The sequence below is a fragment of the Cervus elaphus genome, chromosome 12 (assembly GCF_910594005.1).
Source record: "Cervus elaphus chromosome 12, mCerEla1.1, whole genome shotgun sequence".
NCBI classification, from domain to species: Eukaryota; Metazoa; Chordata; class Mammalia; order Artiodactyla; family Cervidae; genus Cervus; species Cervus elaphus.
In genome coordinates, this window is record NC_057826.1 from 57,593,920 (window position 1) to 57,621,879 (window position 27,960).

Sequence of the window (27,960 nt, forward strand, 5' to 3'; positions counted from 1 at the left end):
AAAAATCTGCCGGTTGAGGACGCTCCTCTGCAGGAGCGCGCCACGGCCTCCTGGGCTCAGTCTGGTACGTTTCGTCTAAAGTGCCCACCAGACCTGCTCCTCGTAGAACTGGAGTGAAGGCTGCCGCTGCTCCTCCCGAAGACGCCGGGGCGACCCGTTAGCCGATAGGGCGGCCTCGCGTCTTCTAGCCCGAGCCGCGCCCAGGAGCGGGTGGGGGAGGGGCGGCGGCGCTAGCGCTGCGTCGAGTTTCCCAGAATTCCCAGCGGCCGCAGGGAAAGTTTACGGGACGTAGGCGGCGACAGCGGCGGCCGCAGTAGCGGTTACTAGGTGGCCAGCAGCGGACCATGGCCCTGGCCGGGCGTTCCTGGCTCTTCTCTCGGAGTCCTCGGGCAGCGACGCGGAGCCGGCAGACTTCCGGGAAGGAACTGACAAGCGCTTGAGCGGTGACCGGCGCGCTTAGCGCCCCGAACATGCGGCAGTCCTTGTGGGCAACCCCGGGCTGCGGAGAGGCGGCGGCGGCGGCGGCGGCGGCACGGGAGGGAAGGAGGCGGCGGCGCCGGCGAAGGTGGTGGCGGGGACGCCCGGCGCCCGGCGCGGAGCCTTAGGGCGGCTGCTTGGCGTGGCCTGGGGCCTTGTGGTCAAGGATGCTGTCCCGAAAGAAAACCAAAAACGAAGTGTCCAAGCCGGCCGAGGTGCAGGGGAAGTACGTGAAGAAGGAGACGTCGCCTCTGCTGCGGAGTGAGTGTCGGGCGGGGTGCGCCCACACCTGGCCTGGGCGGCCACGAGCTGCGGGGGACCCGGGCTGGGTGTCCGACGCCGCTCCCCGCGGCTTCTCTTTCCTTTTGGCCTCTGTGAATTTTTTTTTTTAAATGCCTGGAGTGATGTTCGTTGTTTGAAAGCTGATAAAGAGTAAAAAACTTAAGTTAGTCCATCTCCGTCTCCCCCCGCCCCGCCCCTCAAAATCCACAGACTTCCCTTCTTGAAGCTATGTTGTTGGTTTTGAGAACTGGAAGAAAGATGTTATTTAGGAAACAAATTGCTCATCCCCTGGTTCTGTAGGAATTAAAGGGATTACACTGGGGCACATGTTTTCCTCTTGTTACGTCGAGATTTGCATTGTGTTTGCAAACATTGCGAGTGTCACTCGCCCTGCTCGAAGTTGTGCGAACGCTTGAGTAGAATTCTTAGTCCAGCTGTTGGATGATGACGTCCGGAGGTGAAAGCTGACCGTCGCTGTTGTAGCTGCTGCCTAAAAAGCCTCGTCAATTGTAGATCTCAGGGTTGAAGAGCCAAAAATTATATGTGTTTGGCTGTGTTCATGAGAATTTCTTCAGATAAAACCTCCTAGAAATCCGCCAAAGACTCAAAATAATTTCCATCATACTTTTGGGGAAATTACGAAAAAAGTTGTGTGTGTGTGTTTGTAAACATTTTTTAATGGAGTGCATTTAGCTGGCACTTCACTTATTTTCAATTTAAGTATTTGACTCTAATTTTCCGACTGAATCTTTTGAATTTTTAATTCTTGCTTGTGTGTTCAGAACATTTGTGAGGTAAGGAGCAATTTTTTTGGTGTTCATACTGAGTGCTGGGCCCTTTGTGTAAGTTTCCTTCTTGGAAGCTGGTGACTTTGTGACTTAGGCATTACCTCATATTGTAATTGGGAAAGCTTTTCATAGAGGTTCCTAGTAATATTTGCCCAAGATCGCACAAAAAGGGGTGGAGAGCATGTTTTTCCATTATAACCACATCATCAACCTTCCAGATTTATCCTTGTATTTGCAGTGCTTTCTTACAGAACAGATCGGATGGGTACATCAGTAACCTGAAACTTGATTTTTAAAAACTTTTTTTAATAGTTTATTTTTCATTTATGTAGTCTCTTAGGATTTTGGCCAAGTTTAGGTTAACTTGCAGTTAGCTTCAGATAAACAGTTTTATTCAACATTCCTTAAAATCATGAAATATGTTTGCCACACCTTTTAGCAAATAACTTTTGATATATAGTATTTTGTTTTAATTTCATCAAATGTTGAACCTTGTTTATTCAGATACTAATTTTTGTCTGCTTGGCTTCTGTTGCATATTAATATGCGTGCCCTCTGATACTGTCTACTTAGTGAACTAATAAATGGTCTCCAGATCCAGCTTTCTTCTTGTTTTAAAGGTGTGTGCTTTCTAACTAGGAATGCTTAAGGTATTTATATAAGTTTTATATTCAGAAGTACTGTATCCTTAAAGCCATTGCCATTTTCTTCTGTTTTGAATTACAATTGTTCTTAAAGGAGCCATGATTTTAGACTTGGCGTTTTTTTTTTAATTTGTTTTTGAACTGATTCAACATTTGTGTGTCTTTTTGAAATAAGATTAAAAATTTTTTTTTAAATTTTCATAGCTTAATTTTTAGTTTTTCTGTCTTTTGAGTATTGTACTACTGCTACATAATTCCAAGAGTAGAATGCCAGGTTAATAATTTTTTATTTTTTTTAAAAGGAATTCACCTTTACATGTTTGAGAACAGCATTATGTTCTGTTTCATTTTTTAAATTGTGTTTTACTTAAAGAAGAGTTTGGGGAATTTTGGAAATGAAGTAAAATCGGCAAAACAAACTTATGTTAAATTATGCTGGTAACTGTATCCATTTGTTAGGTTGTTTACTATTTTTATACATTTATTCATGAGTATTTCATTAATATGTATTTTGTAGTTAAACTTAGTGATGTTTCATCATATTATGTTTGGTAGTATGCAGAATATGTTTGATTCTGGTAGAGCATACTTACAACACATTCATACAAATTATAAATTCATTTGAGTAGGAATATGGCAATCAGCCTCAATTTAAAATACCCAGATACTTTGCTAAAGTTTTAAGTCCATTGAAATTTTTCATTTTGGGGTAAGATGTAAATAAACAACTTTGGAAAAGCATATTACTTACTAGTCATTTTATTCTTTTGTTTTATTATAGATCTTATGCCTTCTTTTATCCGGCACGGTCCAACAATTCCAAGACGAACTGATATCTGTCTTCCAGATTCAAGTGCTAATGCATTTTCAGCTTCTGGAGATGGAGTAGTTTCAAGAAACCATAGTTTCCTTAGAACTCCAATTCAAAGAACACCTCATGAAATGATGAGAAGAGAAAGCAACAGATTATCTGCACCTTCTTACCTTGCCAGGAGTCTAGCAGATGTCCCTAGGGAGTATGGCTCTTCTCAGTCATTTTTAACAGAAGTTAACTTTGCTCCCGAAAATGGAGACTCTGGTTCCCGATATTATTATTCAGATAATTATTTTGATGGTCAGAGGAGGCGCCCACTTGGAGATCGTGCACATGAAGACTATAGGTATTATGAATACAACCATGATCTCTTCCAAAGAATGCCACAGAATCAGGGGAGGCATGCTTCAGGTAACTTAAAATTATAAATATGACATTAGTTTGTATATTTAGATTTATTAACACTTCATTAAGATGATGTTTTCTGGATTTTCTTGAAAAGCCAACAGATACTCCTAGAGAACTACTACTCTGTTTTGCTAGTCTTGCTAAGCCAGCTTGCAAATAATTATTCACCTGCACTGAGGGAAAGAATTTTATGTCCATTAACTCATCTATTTAACTTATTTTATAAAATCTTGGTACATATCTGAAGGCTATCTAGGCAGTATGAACTTTGAAAACTTAGAGATTTTAATGTCTATAGTTGGATTGACTCTAGGTTTAGATTTGGTAGAATGGGATGGTTACAACTTCAGAGAAACTGGACTTAAACCTGGGAAAGCAAAGGCAAATAGGAAGAAGTGGGCATGGTAGGTGATACCATGGGCAACTGCATCATAGCTTAGCTAGAACTTGCTCTGTTTTGTTTTTAATAGACCTGTTTTTGTAGTTAAATAATTATTTCCCTGGTTTAAAAAGGCTTATTGTCAAATGGTTGATTGTGTGTTGTGTCCGTTTGTTCTTTTTGCAATGGGGAAAAATATTTTCCATATAATTTTTTAAATTCTGCTTTCTGTGTTTGCTGACTTTGGGACATAGTACAGGGAGCAGAAGAGAGGTAAAATGCACAGTTCTACTTTATTCCTAAAGTACTAGATTACACTAGGTAAACTGAAGCAAGCTGAAAAATCAAACTTTTTCATCTGATTTTTTTCCTACTAAGTTGTAGGCTTTACACTTCGGCAGGATAAAAGTAAAACATATCTGATACATTTACACTTCATTCATTTAGTATTAATATGTCTAGTATTTTCCCTTTTGGTATCTGTGTTCTGATACCTTAATTGGGAGAACAAAACTCATATATGCCAAATGATCACAGACGAGTTAGTTGTTGCACTTTGTTTAAGGGGAGTCAGAAGAGAGATCAGCATAGGCTAGAATGCATAGAGAATGGTTCGTGGAAGAGGTGGGATCTGAACTGTTTTCTTTGAGCTTGGACTTCAGATTGACAAGAGACATAGAAAGGACATGGTAGGTGAAAAATCAGTGAAAACAGCAGATATGTAAATCCAGGGAACTGTGTAGTTCTGTCTAGTTTGAAGAAATAAGTTGGAATAAGTTTGAATAAGGTGGAAAAGAGATTAATGATGCAACAGCAGGCTATACAATTTAAACTCAGGTCAAGCAGAAGCCGTTGCAGATTTCAAAAGGACGAGATTTTAATTTTATGAAAGCAGTGTTGAAATATTAGTTTACTAGTTGTATTCGGAATAGATTGCTAGAGGAAAGAGGACCTCAGGTACCAGTGGTGTTAGAGACGAAGTGCAAACTTAAGATGCATTTGAAGGAAAGATGAGATTTAATTACAAGTTCAGGAGAAAATAAATCACTTAAGTTTTGAAAATTGAAGAATAGTCTGGAATAGGTGGCAGGAGCACCTTATTTAGTGAAAGCTGACATTCAAGTCTCATTGGGATACTGAAGAGGAGAGGTTTTCTAGACATAGAAATACTGCAGTGAAAATAGGTGAGTACCTGTTTTGTAAAAAGTGCTTCTAGATTAAAGGATTGACAGTTGCATACTTTAGTGCTTATTTTGGCTATTTCTAATATCCACATTCAGAAAACTTAAAGTCATGGCATCCAGTCCCATCATTTCGTGGCAAATAGATGGGGAAACAATGGAAACTGTGACTATTTTGGGGGACTCCAAAATCACTGCAGATGGTGACTGTAGCCATGAAATTAAAAGACGCTCCTTGAAGGGAAAACTATGACCAACCTAGACAATATATTAAAAAGCAGAGACATTACTTTGCCGACAAAGGTCTGTCTGGTTAAAGCTATGGTTTTTCCAGTAGTATGTTTGGATATGAGAGTTGGACTGTAAAGAAAGCTGAGTGCCGAAGAATTGATGCTTTTGAACTGTGGTGTTGGAGAAGATGCTTGAGAGTGCCTTGGACTGCAAGGAGATCCAACCAGTCCATCCTAAAGGAGATCAGTCCTGGGTGTTCATTGGAAGGACTGATGCTGAAGCTGAAACTCCAATACTTTGACCACCTGATGCAAAGAGCTGACTCATTTGAAAAGACCCTGATGTTGGGAAAGATTGAAGGCGGGAGGAGAAGGGGACAACATGAGATGAGATGGTTGGCATCACTGACTCAATGGACATAAGTTTGAGTAAGCTCCGGGAATTGTTGATGGACAGGGAGGCCTGGCATGCTGTAGTCCATGGGGTTGCAAAGACTCAGACATGACTGAGCGGCTGAACTGAACTGAATGTCGTGTAGTTTTTAATCTTAGAAATAGTTTGTTATCCAGTAGTGAGTTTTTTTTTTTTTTTTGGCCCCACTCTGCGCCCCCAGAGCCAGCAGCGGGCGCAGGAGGAGCCCAGTAGTGAGTTTTAAAAATAAAGTTCATTTTTATAAATTTTTTAGAGTAATACCTGCTTGTTATAGGAAATTTGCAAAATGCAGAAAAGTAAAGGTAAAGCACTCATTATACCAGAAGTTCTTTGTATTTAGTTATTTTGTTCATCTTTTTGCATGACATTCTTTTTGTTTTTTAAACAGTGTTGTGATTATACCCAATACAGTTTCTTATACCTGCTTTTTTACTTGAATGAGTTTCTTAATGTTAAGCACTATTTATGTGGTGTTTTGGTGCCCCTTAATTTTCCATTTGGTACATGTCTTACAGTTAATATTTTAATTATTTGCACTGGATGTCAGTTGCACCATGAGAACTCTTTAAGTTGTGGCATGTGAGATCTAGGTCCCTGATCAAGGATTGAACCCTGGTCCTCTGCCTTGGGAGTCTTAGCCACTAAGACCTTCAGGGAAGTCCCAGTATTTTAAATGTTGGTGAGGATCTGACCTAGTCTGGGATCATTTGGAAAGGGGAGAAGTGGGACACATCTGCATTGGATGGCCTTTGCCACTGATGGTTATTGAGGGATGAGGGGAAAAAAAAGTCAGATAGGATTAGCAAAGCACCTGGCTGTATAAGAGGTGCTGTAAAACTAAATGGTTGAATAAGTGAATGGATCCACAGATTTCAAGTCTGTACTGGAAATAATAGCTTATAGCAATCAGTTTGTCATTAATAAAGATTATTGTTCTTCACATTTACCTTTCCCATATATATTTATGTTGCAGACATCACTGATAGCTCATGACACTTTTATGCCTAAAGTATGAAGAAATTAATAATACCAAGTTAAAATCTGATACCAGTGTAAAATATTTTAAAATTCTGATTTGAAAAGTATTGAGTAAGTACTGTAAAAACTAATTTCTACTGATCCTGTCTTAGGATCCTACTTATGCAATCTGATACAGTTCTTATAATTTTAATGACAGACTTTAAAACAACTTTTTCCAATCATATTTTAGAAATAAAAGTTAATTGGATATTTTTTCAAATTAAAGAATGTTATTTAAAAAAAGATTTGTATTAATTGCAGCAGTGGTACATGCTTAAGAAATTTCACTTAACATTAATTTATACCAGGGCAATAAGATTAATATTATACCTTTTAGAGATAAAAATGATACTACTTTGCAGGAGTCTCTTAAGTGGCAGGGGAGGATTAATAACCAATTATTAACCCAATAGAAAAGCCCTAATAGCTGTCTTTTCCAGAGGGAAAAAGTCTGAATATGAGACAGCAGCTGGAAATTTCTTGAATTCATCTTGAAAAGACTTGAAACTTACTGTATTTTCATATGCTGGAGAGAGTTCAAGAAATTTGAATGAATGGAAAGGAGAAAGTAAGTTTGTGGGAGAGTAAGGATGTGTTCTAGACAGATTTATTTTCACAGGTTTTAAATTTTGGTTGCTGTTACTAATGTAATAAGCATAAAAAAGGTATGGAAGAAAATAGTTTTGTGACTTGACCATCTGAGCCACCATGGAAGTTCTGAGAGTAGTAATACCTGCCAATTAGTTATTAAACTTTTAGGAAACACTTTGTCTCAAGGGTTAATTTCATCTTATTGTAGTTAGCAGAAGTACAAAAAAACAAGTTGTATAATATCTTAAACGGTTTTAGGGCCTAGGATGTTCCACATTTAGCTGTGAAATTTGACCTTTAACATTTTGGCCTACATACCAGTCAGGCAGTTACCGTATGTGCCAAAGAAAGAAATTCTGCTGTTAACAGGAAGTCTTTAGCTGGAATACTAAAGGCAAATTGAATTCCTTTGTTTTGTGCCTAAATAATTTAGTTCTATGCAATTTTAAGTATCAAAATTTTAAATATTATTTTTAAAGACAGCTAAAGAAATCAAGTTATAAACATCCAATTAAAAAGGGCCAGGCTTTACCAAACAAAATACTGGAGTTGTGTTTACTCCAGGAAATGCATAATTATTAGTTAACCCTAATCTTCTTTTGAGGATGTGGTAATAATCCTTAGGGGCACAGTTTTACTTGTAGTTATTTGGAGAGGAGGAAAAAGGCACTTGGCTTTGTTTAATCCGTATAATTTTTTATCAACATCTTGATTATAACATGGGTTGTAATGTTTAGTATTATCTTGGAGCTCGTATCCTTCATTAGGATTCCAGATTCCGTTTTATTTTTTGTAATTACTTTAGCATTAGGAAGCTAGAGTTTTTGAGCTTGTCCGTAAGGGCAGATCTTGTAGATATCTGCCCAGTTGTGAGACATTAAGTTCTTTGGAGGGATATCTAGTGAAAGCTTTGTGGAGAGACGAAGTAATATTTTATCGGTGTCTTTGGGAAATTATGTATTTAGCGTATTAATGTTTTAGTTTATTTTATATAAGTGGAAGGTGCTTGTGCAATTAATTCCTGCAAATGAAAGTTATTTTAAAGATTATGAATTCACTTTTTTCTCAGACTAATTGAAATTATGGAGAACTATTTTTTTTTTCTTATAGCTCAGAAACAAGTTCAGAATTACAGATTGCATTTTCTTTTACTAGCGACAGTCATATTTTTCTTTGAAGAATTATGGTTGATCTTTTGTGGTATGGTTATGTGGTAGGTAATAGATTTGTCATTTGACCTTACACCATCTGTATGGCCTTTGGTAATGTAACTTACTTGAACCTTTGTTTCCTCATCTGTAAATTGATAATCATACCTCTGTCTCAGAGAGCTGATTGAGTTTGAAATAGTACATATGGAAAAGACCAGGAACAGAGTAGACATTTATAATTGGTAGTTCATGTTTTTGGTAAGAATGTTATGTGCTCTTCTATGCTTTTTCCATATTTGGCATATTTGATTATCGAAGTTTCAGCTTTCTAGCTGAACTTAAGTGTGGAGGTCTGGTGTGTTAGAGCTTGAGATAGCTTTTTTTTTTAGTGTCTGCTAGACTTATTACTAAGATCCAGGGTATCTTCCCGAAGATCCCCTGGAGAAGGAAATGGCAACCCACTCCAGTATTCTTGCCTGAAAAATCCCATGAACACAGGAGCCTGGTGGGCTACAATCCAAAGGATTACAAAGTCTGGACACGACTGAGTGACTAAGCAGACTTATTACGGATTTCCAGGTGGCTCAGTGGTTAAGAATCTGCCTGCCAGTGCATGAGATGCAGGAGACACGGGTTCAGTCCCTGGGTCAGATCCCCTGGAGTAAGAAATGGCAACCCACTCCAGTATTCTTGCCTGAAAAATCCCATGGACAGAGGAGCCTGGCAGGCTACAGCCCATGGGGTCACAGAGACTTGGATGCAACCGAGCACAGGCACAGAGCTACAGATATTACTGATAATGTTTTATGTTTTAGATAGGTGATGTCCAGTCCTTTTGTACTGTGCACTCATCTCCCAATAGGTTTTATAGGATTATGCAAATAATAGTTTGAAAAAATTTTAGTGCATATGGCAGCTTCAGAAAGTAGGAGTGGGGGATTGTCATGAAACTAAAACTGTTTATAGATAGCTCCTAAAAGGTTAGGAATCATGGTTTCACATGGTATTGGCAAAGCTGATGAGCCTATTTGGGACTTTATGGACTTCGTGGCTCCCTTATCAACCTGTCAAGGTTTAGTTCCTGGACACAGGAAGTTTTATAGGGAGGTCTTTGTGTTTCTTCTAAATACGAATTTCAAGTTTATCATAGTTTAAAATCTGGTTTTTGGTACCTACTATTGTTTACATGTTAACAGTGCATGTGTTTCTAGATTTAGGTAAGTTCAGTATATAGAAATTAGGATTGACTGAATGAAACTGTCACAGACTTTAGTACTCTCTAAGCCTGTATGGTTTTTAATTACTATAATAGCTTTTTGTTTTTAATGCATCATTTAGAAATCTATTTATATAGTTATTTCTCTATGTATATATAATAATGCATTATATATACATAGTATATAGTTCCAGGGGGACCTCTTTTGGGTCATAATGTTATGGTTCTTATCAATAACTCAGTTTGAATACATTGAATTGACTGTGTTGTTGTTAAGCCGCTAAGTTGTGTCCCACTCTTTTTTTTTTTTTTTTAACCCCGCCCCCTGTGTCCCACTCTTTATGACCCCATAAACTGCAGCATACCAGGCCTCCCTGTCCTTCACTATCTCTTGGAGTTTGCTCAAACTCATGTCCATTGTGTTGATGATGCCATCCAACCATCTCATCCTCTGTTGCCCCTTTTTCCTCCTGCCCTCAGTCTTTCCCAGCATCAGGGTCTTTTCTAATGAGTCTATAATTCTTTCTGAAAATTGCTATCCTTGGTTGTGACTAGTACTGCAGCATCTTCAGTGATGGAAATTTGCGAAAGTGTAAAGCTATTGCATGCTTAAACAGCATGATTGTAGATATTTCCTATGTGCATGTCTTTAATACGTTGGCTTATTTCTTTTCTGTTTAAATGTTTTCTCTTTAAGTACTGAAGTTGCTTAAGCTACACTTACTAAATGTCCAATTGCAAATAGCAGAAGCCAAAGTCAGCTTCACCAGAAGGCTTGTTAGCTTTGTTTTGTCTTATAGTCACCATATGTTTTAGAAATATATGACTTTCTTCCCAAAGGGTACTCAGCAAGAGTGATTTTGTTTTCTTTCTTGCATTTTCCTTTCTGCCAGAGTACTTCATAGGCGATGTTATGTATTCTGTTGCATCAGATCCAGAGACACATAATGACTGATTTCTCTTTTCGTGATGTGAAAATTGATCATGGGATCAGATGCCATCCCAATTCATCCATCATGATATTCTGTCAGCTTTTCACGTAGTGATTTGGAAGCCAGTATTGATTATTGGCTAGATCCAATATTTCATTAGATGTTGCAAGTAGTGATATTCTAATGTTGTCATTTCTTTATTAGTTGGATTTCTGTAAGGAAGAGTTCTATAGTGAAGAACTTTGCTTAATTATTTGGTTTCCTTTGTTAGTATTTTGGCAATTTGTATAAGACAGGACACATGCTAGACCTTTCCCTTTGCTTACTGTTTTTCATAATAATTGCCTAACTACCTCTGGAGGCAACCAATAAGTTTTTCTTTTTAGTATCTTCATGAACTCAAAAATTTTTGAACTCAAGAATTTTTAAGAAATAAAGCAACACGTTTTATTTGAATTTCACCAGTTTTTTCATGAATGTTCATTTTCTGTTACAGGATCCAATGCAGAGTACCCCATTACATTTAGTTGTCATATCTTCTTAATGTTCTCTGGTCTAGAACAACTGCTTAGTCTTTTCTTGTACTTAATGACCTGGACAGTTTTGAGAAATACTTGTTAGATGTTTTGTAGACTGTCCCTCGATTTGCATTTTGTCTGATGTTTTTCTCATGATTAGACTGGGCGTATTGGTTTATAAAAAGAATACCAGAGGTGAAGTGTCTTCATCATATCATATAAAGGAGATACATGATCTCCTTATGACATTATTGATGATGTTAACCTTAAGCACTTGGTTAAGAGTTGCCAGCTTTCTTACTGTAACGAACACTGCATATTTTATTCTTCCAGTTTTTGTCTTCATCATTCTTTCCCTAAGCACATCTGTTATCTCTGTTTTTTTTTAACATCTGTTTTTTTGGGCTCTTGTTTTTCTTCTTTTTGATCTTCCTTCAGGGAGTTGATTGCTTCATTCTTTTTTCAGCTTATGGCAGTGGCAGAATATTTAATTTCATTTTTTTCTCTGCTTTGGTTCAACATTTTTTTGAATGTTCTTTTTAATCAGTTTTGCGCCTTTTTGCCTCTTCAATTTTTCTTACAGAGATTGATGTTGTGCTGTCCTTATTATATGTTATTGAATAATTTGGGTTTTTCTCTGCCAGTTATTTGAAATTGGCTGCTGTAGTTGCTAGAGAGGTAGGGGATTAAGTAGGGAAAAGGAAAAGTTACCAGGGTAGTGTGTTGGGCTGTGTAGTTTTTCACAGTATTCTGTTCTTATTTCCACTTCTTTCTTTACTGTTCTTCTAGCCCATCTGCTTTTGGCAGTCTTGGTGTATATATATTAGATCTAGGGATTTTACCTCTCTCTCTCATTTTTTTTTTTTTGAATACAGTTGATTTACAGTATTGTGTTGCTTTCAGGAGTATGGCATAGTAACTTGTTTTCTGCAGTTGTGCTCCCTTCTAGGTCATTACGAGACACTGGTGTGACTCCCTGTTTAGTCACTAAGGCATGTCTGACTCTTGCGACCCTTAGACTGTAGCCCTTCAGGCTTCTCTGTCGGTGGGATTTCCCAGGCAAGAATTCTGGAGTGAATTGCTGTTTCCTTCTCCAGGGGATCTTCCCAACCCAGGAACTGAACCCATGTCTCCTGCACTGGCAGGCGGATTCTTTACCACTGAGCCATAATTGGCTGTGCTATAGTAAATCCTTCTTGCTCATCTATTTTATGTATAATAATTTGTGTCTGTTAATCCCATACTCCTAGTTTTTCCCTCTTCTCCCTTTTTGGTAAACATAAGTTTGTTTTCTATGTTTGTGGGTCTGTTTCGGTTTTGTGTGTAGATTCATTTGTATTATTTTTAGATTCCACAAATAAATGACATCATATAGTATTTGTCTTTCTCTTTCTGACTGACTTCGCTAAACATGATATTCTGTAGGTCCATCCATGTGTTGCTGTAAATGGAAATATTTCATCCTTTTTTAGTGTTAAATAACTTTCCATTGTGTGTGTTTTATACATTTATACACGCCTTATGCATGTACACATATGTATGTATACACACACACACCGTATCTTTTTAAGCCAGTTGTCTATTGATGGACACTTGGGTTGCTTCCATGTTGAGAATTATAAATAGTGCTGCTGTGAACATTGTGGTGCTTGTACTTTTCCAGTTAGAGTTTTCCTCTTTTCCAGGTATATGCCCAGGAATGGGATTACTGGATTATATGGCAATTATATTTTTATTTTTTTAAGGAACCTCCGTACTGTTTTCCTTAGTGGCTGCATCAGTTTACAGTCCCAGCAGTGTAAGAGAGTTCCCTTTTCTCCACATCCTTTCCAGCACTTACTGTTTAGGGACTTTGAAATGATGATCCTGGCCAGTGTGAATTGATACCTCATTGTAGTTTTGATTTTCATTTCTCTAACAAATAGCGATATTGAGCATCTTTTCATGTGCCTGTTGGCCATCTGACTGTCTTATGGAGAAATGTCTGTTTAGGTCTTCTGTCCATTTTTTGGTTGGGTTGTTTGTTTTAATACTGAGTTGTATCCATTGTTCGTATGTTTTGGATATTAACTCCTTGTTGATTGCAGCATTTGCAAATATTTTCTGTTCTATGGGGTTATTTTCATTGTGTTCATGGTTTCCTTTGCTGTGCAAAAGCTTTCAAGTTTGATCAGGTCCCATTTATTTTTGCTTTTATTTTTTTTTTTTTGGCTTTAGGAGACTGAGCTAAGAAAAGACTGCTACAACTTATGTTGAAGAATGTATTGCCTATTTTATCTCCTGGGAGGTTTATAGTGTTATATCTGAAAGTGATGGTGGGTGAGGCTGGTCCTGAGGCTAGTGCCAGCCCCCTGGTGGGTGGAGCCAGGTTCCGATGCTGCCACTGCTGGGGATTCCAGGACTAGTGCTTGTATACTGGTGTGTGGGCCTGGGTCCTAAGCCCTCTGCTGGACAGAGACATGTCGTGGCGAGACTCAGGGCACAAGAGGTCTTAAGGCAGCTGGCCTGCTGGTGAGTGGGGCTGTGTCCCAGCTGGGCTAGTTGCTTGACCTGGCCTGAGGTGTCCCAGTACTAGTGCCCATAGACTGGTGCGCACGGCCCAGGCCCTTTTGCTAATAAGTTAAAAGGAAGATTCCAAAATGACACTTGCCAGCACCAGTGGCCTTGAGATAGAACAAACTCCTGAAACATCTGCCACAAGTGTGTGTGTCCCCAGTTTCCTCCTACCTCTCTGGGAGACTCCCCAAAATTAGCTTGTGGGTCTGACCCAGGCTCCTTTCAAATTATTGCTTTTGTCCTGGGTCCCAGAGTGTGTGAGATTTTGTGTGCACCATTTAAGAGTGGAGTCTTTATTTCCTAGAGCCCACTGGTTCACCTGAAAGAGAGCACTGCTGGCCTACAAAGCCAGAAGTTCTGGGGACTTGTCTTCCTGGTGAGGAAGCCTAATGTGGGATTCAGATCCCTTGCCCCTTGGGGAGAATCTCTACAGTTACAATTCTCCTGTTTGTGGGTTGCCCACCTGGGGGTAAGGGTCTTGACTATATTGCATTTCCACCTTTCCTTCCCGTCTTGTTGTGGTTCCTTCTTTATATTTTTAGTTGTAGAAGATCTTTTCTGCTAGATTCTGGTTGTTCTCATCAGTAGTTGCTCTGTAAATATTAATAGTTGTATTTTTGGTGTGCCCATGGGAAATGAGTTCAGGGTCTTCCTACTCCACCATCTTGACCACATCCATTTCATTTCTTTCATCACTGTTTTGTAGTTGTCAGCATACAGAGCCTGCAATTTTTTGTTAGATTGATATGTAAATATTTAAATTTTTGGAGCTGTTATAAGTGGTATAATTTGTTTTCAATTATTAATATAAAAATATTTCATTGATTTTGTATGTTTACCTTATACTTGGTAGAGTTCCTTAGTAGTTTTATGGTACAGCCAGATTTTTTTAGCCATACTATTTTCAAGAAATTACAAACTAGGAATAGTTTTACAAGTTCATTTTTGCTATTTTAGATGAAATGTCAAATCTTAACTCTTGAATGAGATGAATTTTTCTTTTCCTCACTTTCCTTTAGCAGTATACATGCTTAATTAGTTTTATTTTGTATGATCTGGTGATGGAAGCATCAACCAAAAGAGCCTAATTTCATAGATTCTAGGTTTTTTTTCTCCTTTTGTAATTAAATAACAGTAATATTGTCTAGTTTTAAGAAAATTTTTTATTTGTAACAGTAAAAATCATGATTTTTTAATGGGAGAGTATAATTTGGATAGTTTTGAGTTTTTCATATGGTATATATCTTTTAGCTATAATAATTGTTCTGTTTCTTCTGTTTTTCCTCTCAGGTATTGGGAGAGTTGCTGCTACATCATTAGGAAATTTAGCTAACCATGGTTCTGAAGATTTACCCCTTCCTCCTGGCTGGTCTGTGGACTGGACAATGAGAGGGAGGAAATATTACATAGATCACAACACAAATACAACTCATTGGAGCCATCCTCTTGAGCGAGAAGGACTTCCTCCCGGATGGGAACGCGTTGAGTCTTCAGAATTTGGAACCTATTATGTAGATCACACGAATAAAAAGGCTCAGTATAGGCATCCTTGTGCTCCAAGGTAGAGTATTGACTGTTTTAACCCTTTTGTTTGGAGATTGTCTAATGTTAGATTTTTTTTTTTTTTAATGTTAGATTTTGAACTTACATTTTCATCAGTGAGAAAGGTATCCTGATGTTTGATTTGAAAACTTTATCTTTCACAACTTCTGGACTTATATTTAGTAATGAATGACTTTAATAATTAAAAAACTTTAAAAATAAACCTCAAAAACAGGATCAATATTCTTATGATCAGGTTCTGCTTTAATATGCCAGAATGTTTTTATTAAAGATACCCAGAGATTGAAATAAATAAAATTCTCATCTTTTTACATTTAAATTTCTTTAAAAATACAGACCTACCTTTGAATGTGTAGAATATACTTTTGAATTATAATGATGTCTTGTTGTTTATTCAGTTTACGGATATTTTATGTTCTGTTTCTTAACTGTTGCCAGGTAAGAAAGCAAAAATTGAAACTGTACAGAACATCTCAGATCTGTTTGATAAATATAGCCAGTGATCCTTTGGGTTATTCTGACTGATGCTGGCCTATCAGTAGATTTCATTGATAGCCAGACTTCTAGCCTTTGAATTCTGTAGCCAGTTGTCATATATGGCTGTTGAGCACTTGAAATATGATTAATCCAAGTTGAGATGCGTTATACATGTAAAATACACACTGGATTTCAAAGTACATAAAATGTTTAGTGTGAAATTGCAAATGTTTGCAGTTAACGACATTGAGCTCTTAAGAACTGAGCTGTAAAATTAAAAATGGGTAGAATATCATCAGCATGTTGATAGCTGTTGCTTAATATCATCTAGCATAGCACAGATGTTTGGTTAGAGCATACTTTTGCATTTTTTAGAACCATTTAAATTATTTTGAAAATACATTTTAATATTATCACCCAGAAAACTAAGCTTTATCATTATTGTGTTGTTTTAATTATTTTACATGTTTGGATTTATTAATTCAACTTTGAAAAGCAGTTTTTTTCCAGTGATTCCATTTAGTGGCACGCACTCAGTGTTTATTGAACAAGTGAAGTTGTTGTCCCTTCAGAAGAGCCAGATTAACTACTCTGCATTCGCTGGGCTCTGGCCCCTCTGCCTGCTTTCACCACCATCTCAGGCACGCTGCTGCGACTCTCCTTGGCTTCCATTTTCAGGCCTGTGACATGGGGCTGATTTGTCAGTTGTCCCTCCAACCTGATCACAATTCTTACCCAAGGGCAGGGATGAGTCCCACTTATTTACTGCTGTGTCCCCAGCACCAAACACAGAAATTCACACAGGTAGACATTGAATGAATAAATGATAGAAAATGATAGAAATGCCCTCCCCTCCCCTGCAAAAAAAAAAAAAAAAGACAGCAAAATGTGGTTACAATTTGCTGTCACCGAATGGCAGACTTTCTGGTCCATAGAAAGGTTTGCGTGTATAGTGAGCTTAGTTTTCTGTTTGTCATCATTAATCTTACATTGTAGAATTTAATAGTTTACAAAGCAGTTTTATAGTTTGCCTTTCTCAGCAGCTCTGTAGACTTTAAAAAGGAGAGAGTAAACACCTTTAATCTGAGATAGGTAGTATTAGTAGCTATTTGATTGTCTGTATTATGCTAATCCTTATACATAACTCTTCATTATACTAGGCCATTTAATCCTTAGAACAGTCATCTCTGGTATGAATTTATTCCAGTTTTACAAATCAGGAGGCTAAAGTTTAGAGAAGAGAAGCAGTATTCATCTACATTCATACAACTTGTAAGTGGCCAGTTTGACTTCAAAGCCTCAGTTCTTTCCCACTTCTGTTCTTTCCCGTCCAACTGTGCTATCAAGGAATATTTCACTTTGCACCTATTTATGAAAGAGTTGAAAATAAAATTCAGTACCATTTGCACATTGATCTTTAAATTGTTAACTACAGTGTAATCCAACACACACTTTAGTCCTAGTTTAGTACTGGAATGACCTTTTCTGATATACACATAAACGATTTTTTGGAGGTAGGCTCTTCCAGTTTTGTCTCCAAGTCTGGAATAGGCCAGTTTGGTCTCTCAGAATTCAGTCTTTAAGCTTCAAGTGGTTCCTTGAACCTTCAAGCTTTCCTTAGCATTTTCCCATGAACAGCTTTCACCCCACCTTGCTGTTCTCCCTCCTTCCCCCAGCACTTATAGGCTGTTAGAAATAATTGAAAATGTGGTCTTTTTTATTTTAAAGTCTCTGATTTAAAACAGGCTCTAATCAGCTCTAACTCCCTTATGCTCTTGTAAGGTTGTAAAAGTGGAAAGGAAGTGGTATAGTTAGGTGGCTAGTTCAAGCACAGTACTCATTACTACTTTAACATCTATTCCATACCCCCTTTTCAACCTAAAGGAGAAAGAAAATATCCATTCTTATTTTGAGAAAAATTATCACCTTTTCCAATATAAATTTATAGCTAATTACTTAGTTATTACTAAAATTTATGATTCTAGTTTTAAGCCTCCTTATAAAGGTTATAACTTTGTTCTGAATTTTTTTATAGCCTCCTTTGAAGTTGCCCTTGAAAGGAATAAATATCAGCCAGAAGAAACCTCTTAAAAATATGTAAAGCTTAGCTTAGTTCTCTATATATCACTAATGACCTATAAGTTTCCAAGAGAAGGTGAATTTTACTTCTCCTATAGTATAGTTTTTTAAAAAAAAGGTGGTAGAAGTGTGGGCAAGGGGCACTTTACAGTCAGTATTCTCACACTTCCTCTTCTGTTGAGGCCGTCATCCTGATGAACGTTTGTTCTGTCTTCTTAGTGTGCCTCGGTATGATCAACCTCCTCCTGTTACATACCAGCCACAGCAAGCCGAGAGAAATCAGTCCCTTCTGGTACCTGCAAATCCGTATCATACTGCAGAAATTCCTGACTGGCTTCAGGTTTATGCTCGAGCCCCTGTGAAGTAAGTGAATTTACAGCACATATTTTGTTGAGGCATGAGTGGAAGGCTGAAGGGAGTCTCTGGGCTGCTTAAACCACACAGCACACAGTGTTTTTTTCTCTTAATGATATTGGGCTTTTATTCAAAAAAGGGATATCACAGCTTATAAAGTTTAAAAGTCATTGATTAGAAATAGAAGTTTTACAAACATTTATTGCATCTTCACTTTCTGTTAATGTGCAGACCTGAGCTGTTACATAGAGATGCAGTGAAAAGCTTACATTCTCATACGGGATATGAGGATAGCTTGCAAATAAGTGATAAAAGGAAGGACCTGGGTAAGTCCTAGGTACACAGGTGAAACCAAGCAGGACACAGGGTGTTGAGGAAATATTATGTGTGGTGACTCAGGTTCTGGGATGAGATGATTTGTGTTCACTGATACCTTAGCTTTGTTACTCCGGGCAGGGTGCTTAACTTAGTTTTGTCCTCTGTTAATTGGAGATAGTAATAGTATCTACTCTTAAGGTTATTAAGTATTCAATAAAATAATGCATCTAAAATATGTGTCACACATATTTTAGTGTCTTGCACATTAAAAGAACTCTTAGTAAATGATGACTGTTACTTTTGCACTAAAGGTATAGGATAGTGGTTAAGATCAGTCAGGAAGGAAACTATCTGGAAGGAAAGTGTGATTTCTGTCTCCATTATCTACTAACTGAGTGACCCTGGGCAAGTTACTGAACTTAGTTCTAAGTGTTTTTGCTCTACTGAAACATAGGGGATAGTAATTTTATCTCCCTTACTTGATGTGGTGAAGCTTAAGTGGTTACGCAAAATGGTACAGCAGCTGACTTGAGTAAGCCTTAGTAATAGTTTCTCATTATTATGAGTGAGCAAGGAAAGATGCCCCCAAAAGGAAAATATATGGGGCTAGTTTTTAAAGATGGCTATGAGTTTGCTAGGCTCATTGAGGATATTTGTTGGGTAGTAGGCAATGATCAGGGCTTCCCAGGTGGTGCAGTGGTAAAGAATCTGCTTGCTGATGCAGGAAATGCAAGATATGTGGGTTTAATCCCTGGGTCAGGAAGACCCCTGGAGGAGGGTATGGCAACCCATTCCAGTATTCTTGCTGGGAAAATTTCCATGGACAGAGAAGCCTAATGGGCAGTGGTCCATGAAGTCCCAAAGACTTGGAAGTGACTGAGCACACGAGGCACTGTTCAGTATAATCATGAATAAATGAAATGTTTGCCTCAGAGAGCTCCCCTGGAAAACAGAAGCACTCAGATCAGTAATCCAGTGTGATAAAGATCAGTGACTGATATATACAAAGTGCTGTGATTTCAGAAAAGGGGATGTTTGAAAGTATTATAAATAGTTACTGATAATACAATGTTTCCTGAACCATACTGTGCTAAACTTTCAGATATGTTCTCTCATATAATCTTCCCAAAACCTATTTTATAGCTGAAAATAACTTAGTCTTTGCTAAGATCAAACACATATTGAGTGGTAGATTTCAAACCTTTATCTCTAATTCCAAAGTTCATACTCTTAACTTTTGTCATTATTATTTTCTTATTTAATAATTATTATCATTTACTAAGTATCTATTCAATTTCTGGTACTTTGCTAGGTATTTTACACATAATAATTGAATGTGTAGAGCTGTTGACAATTATATAAGGTAATATTTTGTAGCCTTACTCTTTTGCATTTCAGAAACCCAACTATCAGCATAAAATAGGCCAAAGAGGAGTTTAGAAAATTTAGGATAATTAGAAAAAAAAAAAAAAAAGAAAATTTAGGATAATTAGAATGATTATACAATGAATTTGGAATTCAGTTCAGTTCAGTCGCTCAGTCGTGGCTGACTCTCTGCGACCCCATGAACCGCAGCACACCAGGCCTCCCTGTCCATCACCAACTCCCGGAGTCCACCCAAACCCATATACATCGAGTCGGTGATGCCATCCAACCATCTCATCATCTGTCGTCCCCTTCTCCTCCTGGCCTCAATCTTTCCCAGCATCAGGGTCTTTTCCAATGAGTCAGCTCTTCGCATCAGGTGGCCACAGGATTGGAGTTTCAGCTTCAACATCAGTCCTTCCAATGAACACCCAGGACTGATCTTTAGGATGGACTGGTTGGATCTCCTTGCAATCCAAGGGACTCTTTTCTTCTCCAACACCACAGTTCAAAAGCATCAATTCTTCGGCACTCAGCTTTATTTATAGTCCAAATCTCACATCCGTACATGACCACTGGAAAAACCATAGCCTTGACAAGATGGACCTTTGTTGGCAAAGTAATGTCTCTGCTTTTTAATATGCTGTCTAGGTTGGTCATAACTTTCCTTCCAAGGAGTAAGCGTCTTTTAATCTCATGGCTGCAGTCACCATCTGCAGTGATTTTGGAGCCCAGAAAAATAAAGTCTGCCACTGTTTCCACTGTTTCCCTATCTATTTGCCATGAAGTGATGGGACTGGATGCCATGATCTTCGTTTTCTGAATGTTGTGCTTTAAGCCAACTTTTTCACTCTCCTCTTTCACTTTCATCAAGAGGCTCTTTAGTTCTTCTCTTTCTGCATAAGGGTGGTGTCATCTGCATATCTGAGGTTATTGATATTTCTTCTGGCAATCTTGATTCCAGCTTGTGCTTCTTCCAGCCCAGCATTTCTCATGATGTACTCTGCATATAAGTTAAATAAGTAGGGTGACAATTTACAGCCTTAACGTACTCCTTTTCCTATTTGGAACCAGTCTGTTGTTCCATGTCCAGTTCTAACTGTTGCTTCCTGACCTGCATACAGATTTCTCAGGAGGCAGGTCAGGTGATCTGGTATTCCCATCTCTTTAAGAATTTTCCACAGTTTATTATGATCCACACAGTCAAAGGCTTTGGCATAGTCAATAAAGCAGAAATAGATGTTTTTCTGGAACTCTCTTGCTTTTTCGATGATCCCGTGGATGCTGGCAATTTGATCTCTGATTCCTCTACTGTTTCTAAAACCAGCTTGAACATCTGGAAGTTCACGGTTCATGTATTGCTGAAGCCTGGCTTGGAGAATTTTGAGTATTACTTTACTAGTGTGTGAGATGAGTGCAATTGTGCGGTAGTTTGAGCATTCTTTGGCATTTCCTTTCTTTGGGATTGGAATGAAAACTGACCTTTTCCAGTCCTGTGGCCACTGCCGAGTTTCCCAAATTTGCTGGCATATTGAGTGCAGCACTTTGACAGTATCATCTTTCAGGATTTGAAATAGCTCAACTGGAATTCCATCACCTCCACTAGCTTTGTTCATAGTGATGCTTCCTAATGCCCACCTGACTTCACATTCCAGGATGTCTGGCTCTAGGTGAGTGATCACACCATCGTGACTATCTGGGTCGTGAAGATCTTTTTTGTACAGTTCTTGTGTATATTCTTGCCACCTCTTCTTAATATCTTCTGCTTCTGTTAGGTCCCTACCATTTCTGTCTTTTATTGAGCCCATCTTTGCATAAAATATTCCCTTGGTATCTCTAATTTTCTTGAAGAGATCTCTAGTCTTTCCCATTCTATTGTTTTCCTCTATTTCTTTGTATTGATCACTAAGGAAGGCTTTCTTATTTCTCCTTGCTATTCTTTGGAACTCTGCATTCAAATGGGTTTATCTTTCCTTTTCCCCCTTTGCTTTTCACTTCTCTTCTTTTCACAGCTATTTGTAAGGTCTCCTCTGGAGACAAACATTTTGCTTTTTTGCATTTCTTTTTTTTGGGGATGGTCTTGATTCCTGTGACCTGTACAATGTCACGAATCTCCATCCATAGTTCATCAGGCACTCTGTCTGTCAGATCTAGTCCCTTAAATCTATTGCTCACTTCCACTGTATAATCACAAGGGATTTGATTTAGGTCATACCTGAATGGTCTAGTGGTTTTCCCTACTTTCTTCAATTTACGTCTGAATTTGGCAAAAAGGAATTCATGATCTGAGCCACAGTCAGCTCCGAGTCTTGTTTTTGCTGACTGTATAGAGCTTCTCCATCTTTGGGTGCAAAGAATATAATCAATCTGATTTTGGTGTCGACCATCTGGTGATGTCCATGTGTAGAGTCTTCTGTGTTGTTGGAAGAGGATGTTTGCTATGACCAGTGCGTTCTCTTGGCAGAACTCTTATTAGCCTTTGTGCTGCTTCATTCTGTACTCCAAGGCCAAATTTGCCTGTTACTCCAGGAGTTTGTTGACTTCCTACTTTTGCATTCCAGTCCCCTATAATGAAAAGGACATCTTTTTTGGGTGTTATTTCTAGAAGGTCTTGTAGGTCTTCATAGAACTGTTTACCTTCAGCTTCTTCAGTGTTACTGGTTGGGGTGGTCATTTACTATGAATTATTTATTCTTGGTCAACATAAACATTCCCTTACATCCATTTCCATCTTCTCAGTCTGTAAATTCATGGCTGTTGATCTGTGGCCTTATGCAGAGAGGTAAGATGATATTTGAAGGTTGTGGTCTAAAAGGATCAGTTTTTTCCTCCGTAAGTCAAATTTAAGCCTTGTTAAGTGTAATTTTTAAATAGGTTCTAATTATAGATATTACTCTACAAAGTATAAACAGTGTTTGTCAGAAGTCTGGTTTTTAATTGATTTGAAATTCTGTAGACATTTATCCATAGAAGTTAAGCAAGGTTTGGTGTCTGAGCTCACCTCCAGAAGCCTCTTTATCTTATAATCTATATAGTATAGGAATGGGATGAGGAGAGAGAGCAGACTTGTCTTCCCTTTTTCCCTTCTTTCAGTCTTGATAGCACTTGATACACTGCTGTGTAAAGCCTTTGTTAATATGCCGATTCTAAGTCATATGTAACGTGTACATACATTTCTGTTTCCATAAGTTTGGAAGAAGATGTGCCTGTTGACCTTTGTTGTTTCTGGGAGTTGATAAGAGTGGGGTTACTCTTTCTATATTGTTATTTCTACTGTATAGCAATTGTTAGAAATAACTAAAAAGCTTTCCTTTTGAGGGGAAGAAGATAGTACTTAAATGGAATGCTTTGGTTCTTATGAAAAAAAGAAGAAAAAAAAAAAGACTTCCAAAGGTTATAGTTTCTTTCAACTCTGGTTCTTTGAACTAGCTATAAAACTGTAGGAAATTTACCACTTCAGTTTTTTTCCAAATAGATCAGAATGGGCCAGTGAGAAGAGTTTATTTTTAAGTCCTGTTTAAGCAGTAAAGGAGAAAGTACTCCTTTACTGCTTAAAACAAGAGGTCTAGAAACCTTTTAGTTGATACTAAATTTTTGTCTCTGAAGAGGATTAGAAGTGGTTAATATTGTCTGTCAACAAAAGGTGAGTTGTTATCTATGAATTAGATAATGGAGAATCTATTACTTATCTCATCCAAGAGGTTTTAAAATTAGCTTGTTTCTTCTTGTTTACCAAACAATGGACATCATATAGCTTTCTAAAGTGCTTTAATTCTATCTCTAGCAGTAACTTATCAATTAATGTTTGTATATACTTCTAGAACCGGCTTAAAACAGATAATATTCTAATTATTTATTGGTTTTAGTAAAGTTAAGTTTCTAAGTTTGGTCATAGAAGTCTGTAATGTATCATGTAATTGTCAGCAAGTTGAACTATAGGAGAATACTAAAAGATTTAATCTTTAACAAGAAAAAGAACATCAGGAACATGTTTACTTTCCATTATTCCTCACACGCCCCCGCCCATCTGCCCCCCCTCCCACCCCAGTCCCCAATAGTTTGTGGCACAGACTCTATTTTATTCCTGTGTCTATGATCCTGCAGTATAACTGTTGACTTACTTCTGGGTATAGGAGGAAAGGCAGAGTGGGCATACTGTTACATAAGGCAGGCACAGGAAACTTGGGCTACATATGATACCTGGGGCTGGGAATAGCAGTACTTTCTGGGCTCCGAAGGCAGCATCCACTGGAGTGTGAACAAGGTTTTTTGGTAGCATTACAGCAACTGCTGTTTGTGTATATAGGTTATTTATAGCACCGTTTGAATAGAATACTGATGTAGGTAAAATATAGCAAAAAAAAGGATACTGGAGTAGTTTACATCCTACTTTCTGAATGATTTACCTGTATATAGTGGCCAAAAGTTAAACTGAAGCAGGTTATTTGGCTTATTAAGAAGAATGGGAATTACATACATTTTGTTTGTTTGTTTTGTTTTCTTTAAAAAATTAAATAGTGGGCATAGGCAGAAGGGAAGTCACTATACAGAAATAGCAGGGGCAAGGATTTGGAATGGAAATTAACAGATTGCATACTCTTATCATTTATAGTTTTCCTTAGAGTGCTTTTTCCTCTTCCCCAGAGTATTTTCACTAAATACTCTGATTTTCTTGCTTCTACACAAAATCCAATTCTTGATGCCAAATGCTGTGATTGGGAAGTCAGAAAGTTATCTGAAGCTTTTTTCTTTTTTAAAACTTGAATGTGTATACAGAATGATGTTGTTTAGTTGCAAAATTGGGTCTGACTCTTTTACGACTCCATAGACTATAGCCTGCCAGGCTCTTCTGTCCATTGGATTTCCTAGACAAGAGTACTTAAGTGGGTTGCCGTTTCCTTCTCCAGGGGATCTTCCCAACCCAGGGATCAAACCCACATCACCTCCATTGGCAGGTGGGTCCTTTACCTCCGAGCCACCAGGGAAGCCCAAACATGTCTTAAAAACAAGTTTGATATTTTCTAATATTACTATATTTATTCTTCTCCCTTCTTTTTCTTGCTATAAAGTATCCAGATGATAAATGAGCTTTAACATGCTTATAGTTCACCTGGCATAAATTTTAGCATCTTGAATCAGTAGACATTGCTGAAATGCCCCTTAGCTATGAAATTCGGACTTCAGGAGATTAAGGGTTTTTGTTGTTGTTAGGAATTATGAATTTGTTTCAAACAAATATGTAAAATCTTAAGCTACCTGAAAGGCAGAGGTTCTAGGAAACACCTTACAACTGTTGCTTCATGGAGACTCAGTATTTTTTGTAGTATGTCTCCCAATTTGGCAAATAGTTGGAGTTTCCCTCTAAAGAGAATATAAAGCTTTCTGCTAAGTTTATCTGTTAGTAAATTTGCAGTACTCATTAAGTAATTAAATTAATAAATTTGGGGTCCAAACTATATTTACCTTGTGATTTTGTGCTTCTGGTATTCTGGTACACATACCCAAGTTGTACAGAAATGTATGTCAGCATGCCAAGCACAGTATGAGGCTCATAGTGGCTGCTCTACATTTGTTCGCTGTTTCCCTTTTTAAAAAAAATACTACATGATCCCCTTGGAATAAGATGATAAATTAGTTACCAAGGAATCATTGGGTAGGAAATATTATAAATTATTAAGAATAAATTTACTAGAATTTACAGTTCAAGTTCTTCCTATTATGTCTGTTTTGCAGTATGATTTGAGAAACATAATATATAGGTATATGCCTTGCTCTAGTTCAAGTTTTTTTTCTAGTCTTAATAGGTATTAATCATTCAGAACTATTACTCTCCTACATCTTGGTCCCTATAGTTTTCTACCTTTCTGATCTTTTAGTCACTGAACAATTTTGCAATATATATATATACACACACACCTCTTTAGGTTTCATCCATAAAATAAAATGATTGGATTAGAATGCTGTCTTCAGGTCCCTTTCAATGCAAAGTGTAAATTACCACTTTAGTAGATTGTTGTATACTTCGTCTCAGTATGTGATGTACTTACCATTGAAAAGGGACTAAAAGCCTTCTAAAATGTATATAAATGTAAACTTAAATGAGTCCATTCCCATATCGTGCAGTCTTCTACATCTGTTTATTCTCATTCGAAAAGAGCTGTTCTTTCCTTTTGGCTTGAGTTTTTCTGTTTTTTTCTGTTGTTGTTGTTTGTAATAGTGTATACTCAGCCTCAGGATTATGCAGCCCACAAATGATGGTTCCTTTTCATTTGTTTACCTGCTTAGTTCCTTGTTTGCTATAGTGAACAGTATACCTCAAAAAGCTTTATCAACACTAATGACACAAATGATCTTGCCTGTTTTTTTGTATTGTTCTTTGAGGGACAGTGTGGTCTAAAGTATTCTTACCTTCCTGACAGTTAACTTTGGATGAACTTATGAACAGCATGAAATGTGTTCTTCAAAATTACAGAACCACAGTGATTTGAAATCGGTGTTCACTATTACCTAGTGTTAATATTAGAATAACTGATATATAAGATGAACAAAATAGGTATTTTTAAATTGAAATTGAAATGAAGTAATAATAGCAGATTTTTCCTCTTCCTAAAAAGTAGTGTATTTAACTAGCAGATAATAACTTGGTTATTTTAAATTGAAGTTTATGGTTTATTAACTATAATAAATTGATACTTATAAAATAGACCAGTTTACTAATGTAAATATATATTTATGTGTATGGTGTGAACATATGTCTGATTGTGTTTTAAAACAGATATGACCACATTCTGAAGTGGGAACTCTTTCAGCTGGCTGACCTGGACACATACCAGGGAATGCTAAAGTTGCTTTTCATGAAAGAACTGGAACAGATTGTTAAAATGTATGAAGCCTACAGACAGGCTCTTCTCACGGAGTTGGAAAATCGTAAGCAGAGACAGCAGTGGTATGCCCAGCAACATGGCAAGAATTTTTAAGTTAATTTTTTAAAAACAAAATTTAAGTTTTATAAGGGCTTTAAAATATTTTCACAGATTAAAAAACTGCAAATACTTTGGTTAATAAAGGCAGCTTACTTTTTGGAAATTATAAAATTCTAATTTTACATGTATTTTGTTATTAAAAATATTATTTTATTGAGAAAAAAATGAGTTTATCATTTTAAGGGCCAACAGTGACACTTTAAATGCTGTATATCTGAAAACTGCTTTGCATATTCTTGATGGAGACAAATGTCATTTAACCAGATATTAAATAGGAAATGATCATTGGTAAACTGTCACAATAGTAGTACCTTTCTTTAAAAAACAGAGAAAGAGATAACGTATGCAGTATTTAAAAAGCATTTACTGCTGTAGTGTGGAATATTGTCTGGAATTGGTTTAAATATTACCACGTGTAGTTCAAAACAAAATGACTTGGAACCTTTATTGTGATACATTTTTATATATAATATATAGGGTTATTCCTCCTCCCTGCCCCCAAATGTAAAGAACTGTTTTAAAACATGTTGGAAAAGTATTTTTTTGGTGTTGAAAGGGTGAAGGGCCTGTAACATTTCAGGAATAAATTTAGGTAAAAGGCTCCAGCCTGTGTGGGAATGTTGTGTACAGTACTCAAGGGTTGCTAACGTTACTTCCTTCCTTTGGGCCAGGGCTCTTATGGCATTTAGCAACATGGTTCTGATGAGACTGAGGTCACTTCCCAACAGCACGGCACGTTGCCATCCTAAACGACTGGGTTGAGCTGCCAAAAATGACAATCAGGGATTCATTAAGAAATCTTGGTCATTAAATTGACTTTACATATTTTTTATCTTCCAAGTTTGTCACAGAAGTTTAAAACCTGGCATTTTCCTCCCAACTTATTTTCCTTTTGATTTAGTAGTTATTAAGACACTGTTCATAACTAGCACAGTACATTTGACTGCAGGCAAATTTATGGCACAGCTAGCCTATAAATCTCTACAATTCTGTGAATTTCAGCACTTGCTGAAATAGCTGTTCAGTTGTATTTACATGTGTTGTAAATATGTAAATAATTTTTTAGTTTAGGTAATCTTTCAAAATATAAAGTACTCCTCGTTAGATATCGGTGAATATGAGTTATTGATAAAATGTTGAAAATGTTAGTTGTTTGATTTTATATAACAAGCTTATTAAATATATTTTTGTGGAAACTAAA

General features: G+C 37.3%; 1 protein-coding gene across 1 annotated transcript; it reads left to right on the top strand.

Moving 5' to 3' along the window:
- The first annotated feature begins 11 nt into the window (after positions 1-11).
- On the top strand, positions 12-27,960 carry SAV1 (salvador family WW domain containing protein 1). The gene is made up of 5 exons (XM_043919002.1): positions 12-738; positions 2,973-3,416; positions 14,911-15,181; positions 17,959-18,102; positions 26,552-27,960. Exons 1-5 carry the CDS (start codon positions 645-647, stop codon positions 26,751-26,753), a joined length of 1,155 nt encoding a protein of 384 aa, XP_043774937.1. The 5' UTR covers positions 12-644; the 3' UTR covers positions 26,754-27,960.

Bases quoted from the DNA above. Each gene is read 5' to 3' on its own strand.
- SAV1 (XM_043919002.1), top strand. From the start codon at position 645: ATGCTGTCCCGAAAGAAAACCAAAAACGAAGTGTCCAAGCCGGCCGAG. The intron at 3,417-14,910 runs GTAACTTAAAAT...TTTTCCTCTCAG, and splicing joins TCAGGGGAGGCATGCTTCAG to GTATTGGGAGAGTTGCTGCT. The intron at 15,182-17,958 runs GTAGAGTATTGA...CTGTCTTCTTAG, and splicing joins AGGCATCCTTGTGCTCCAAG to TGTGCCTCGGTATGATCAAC.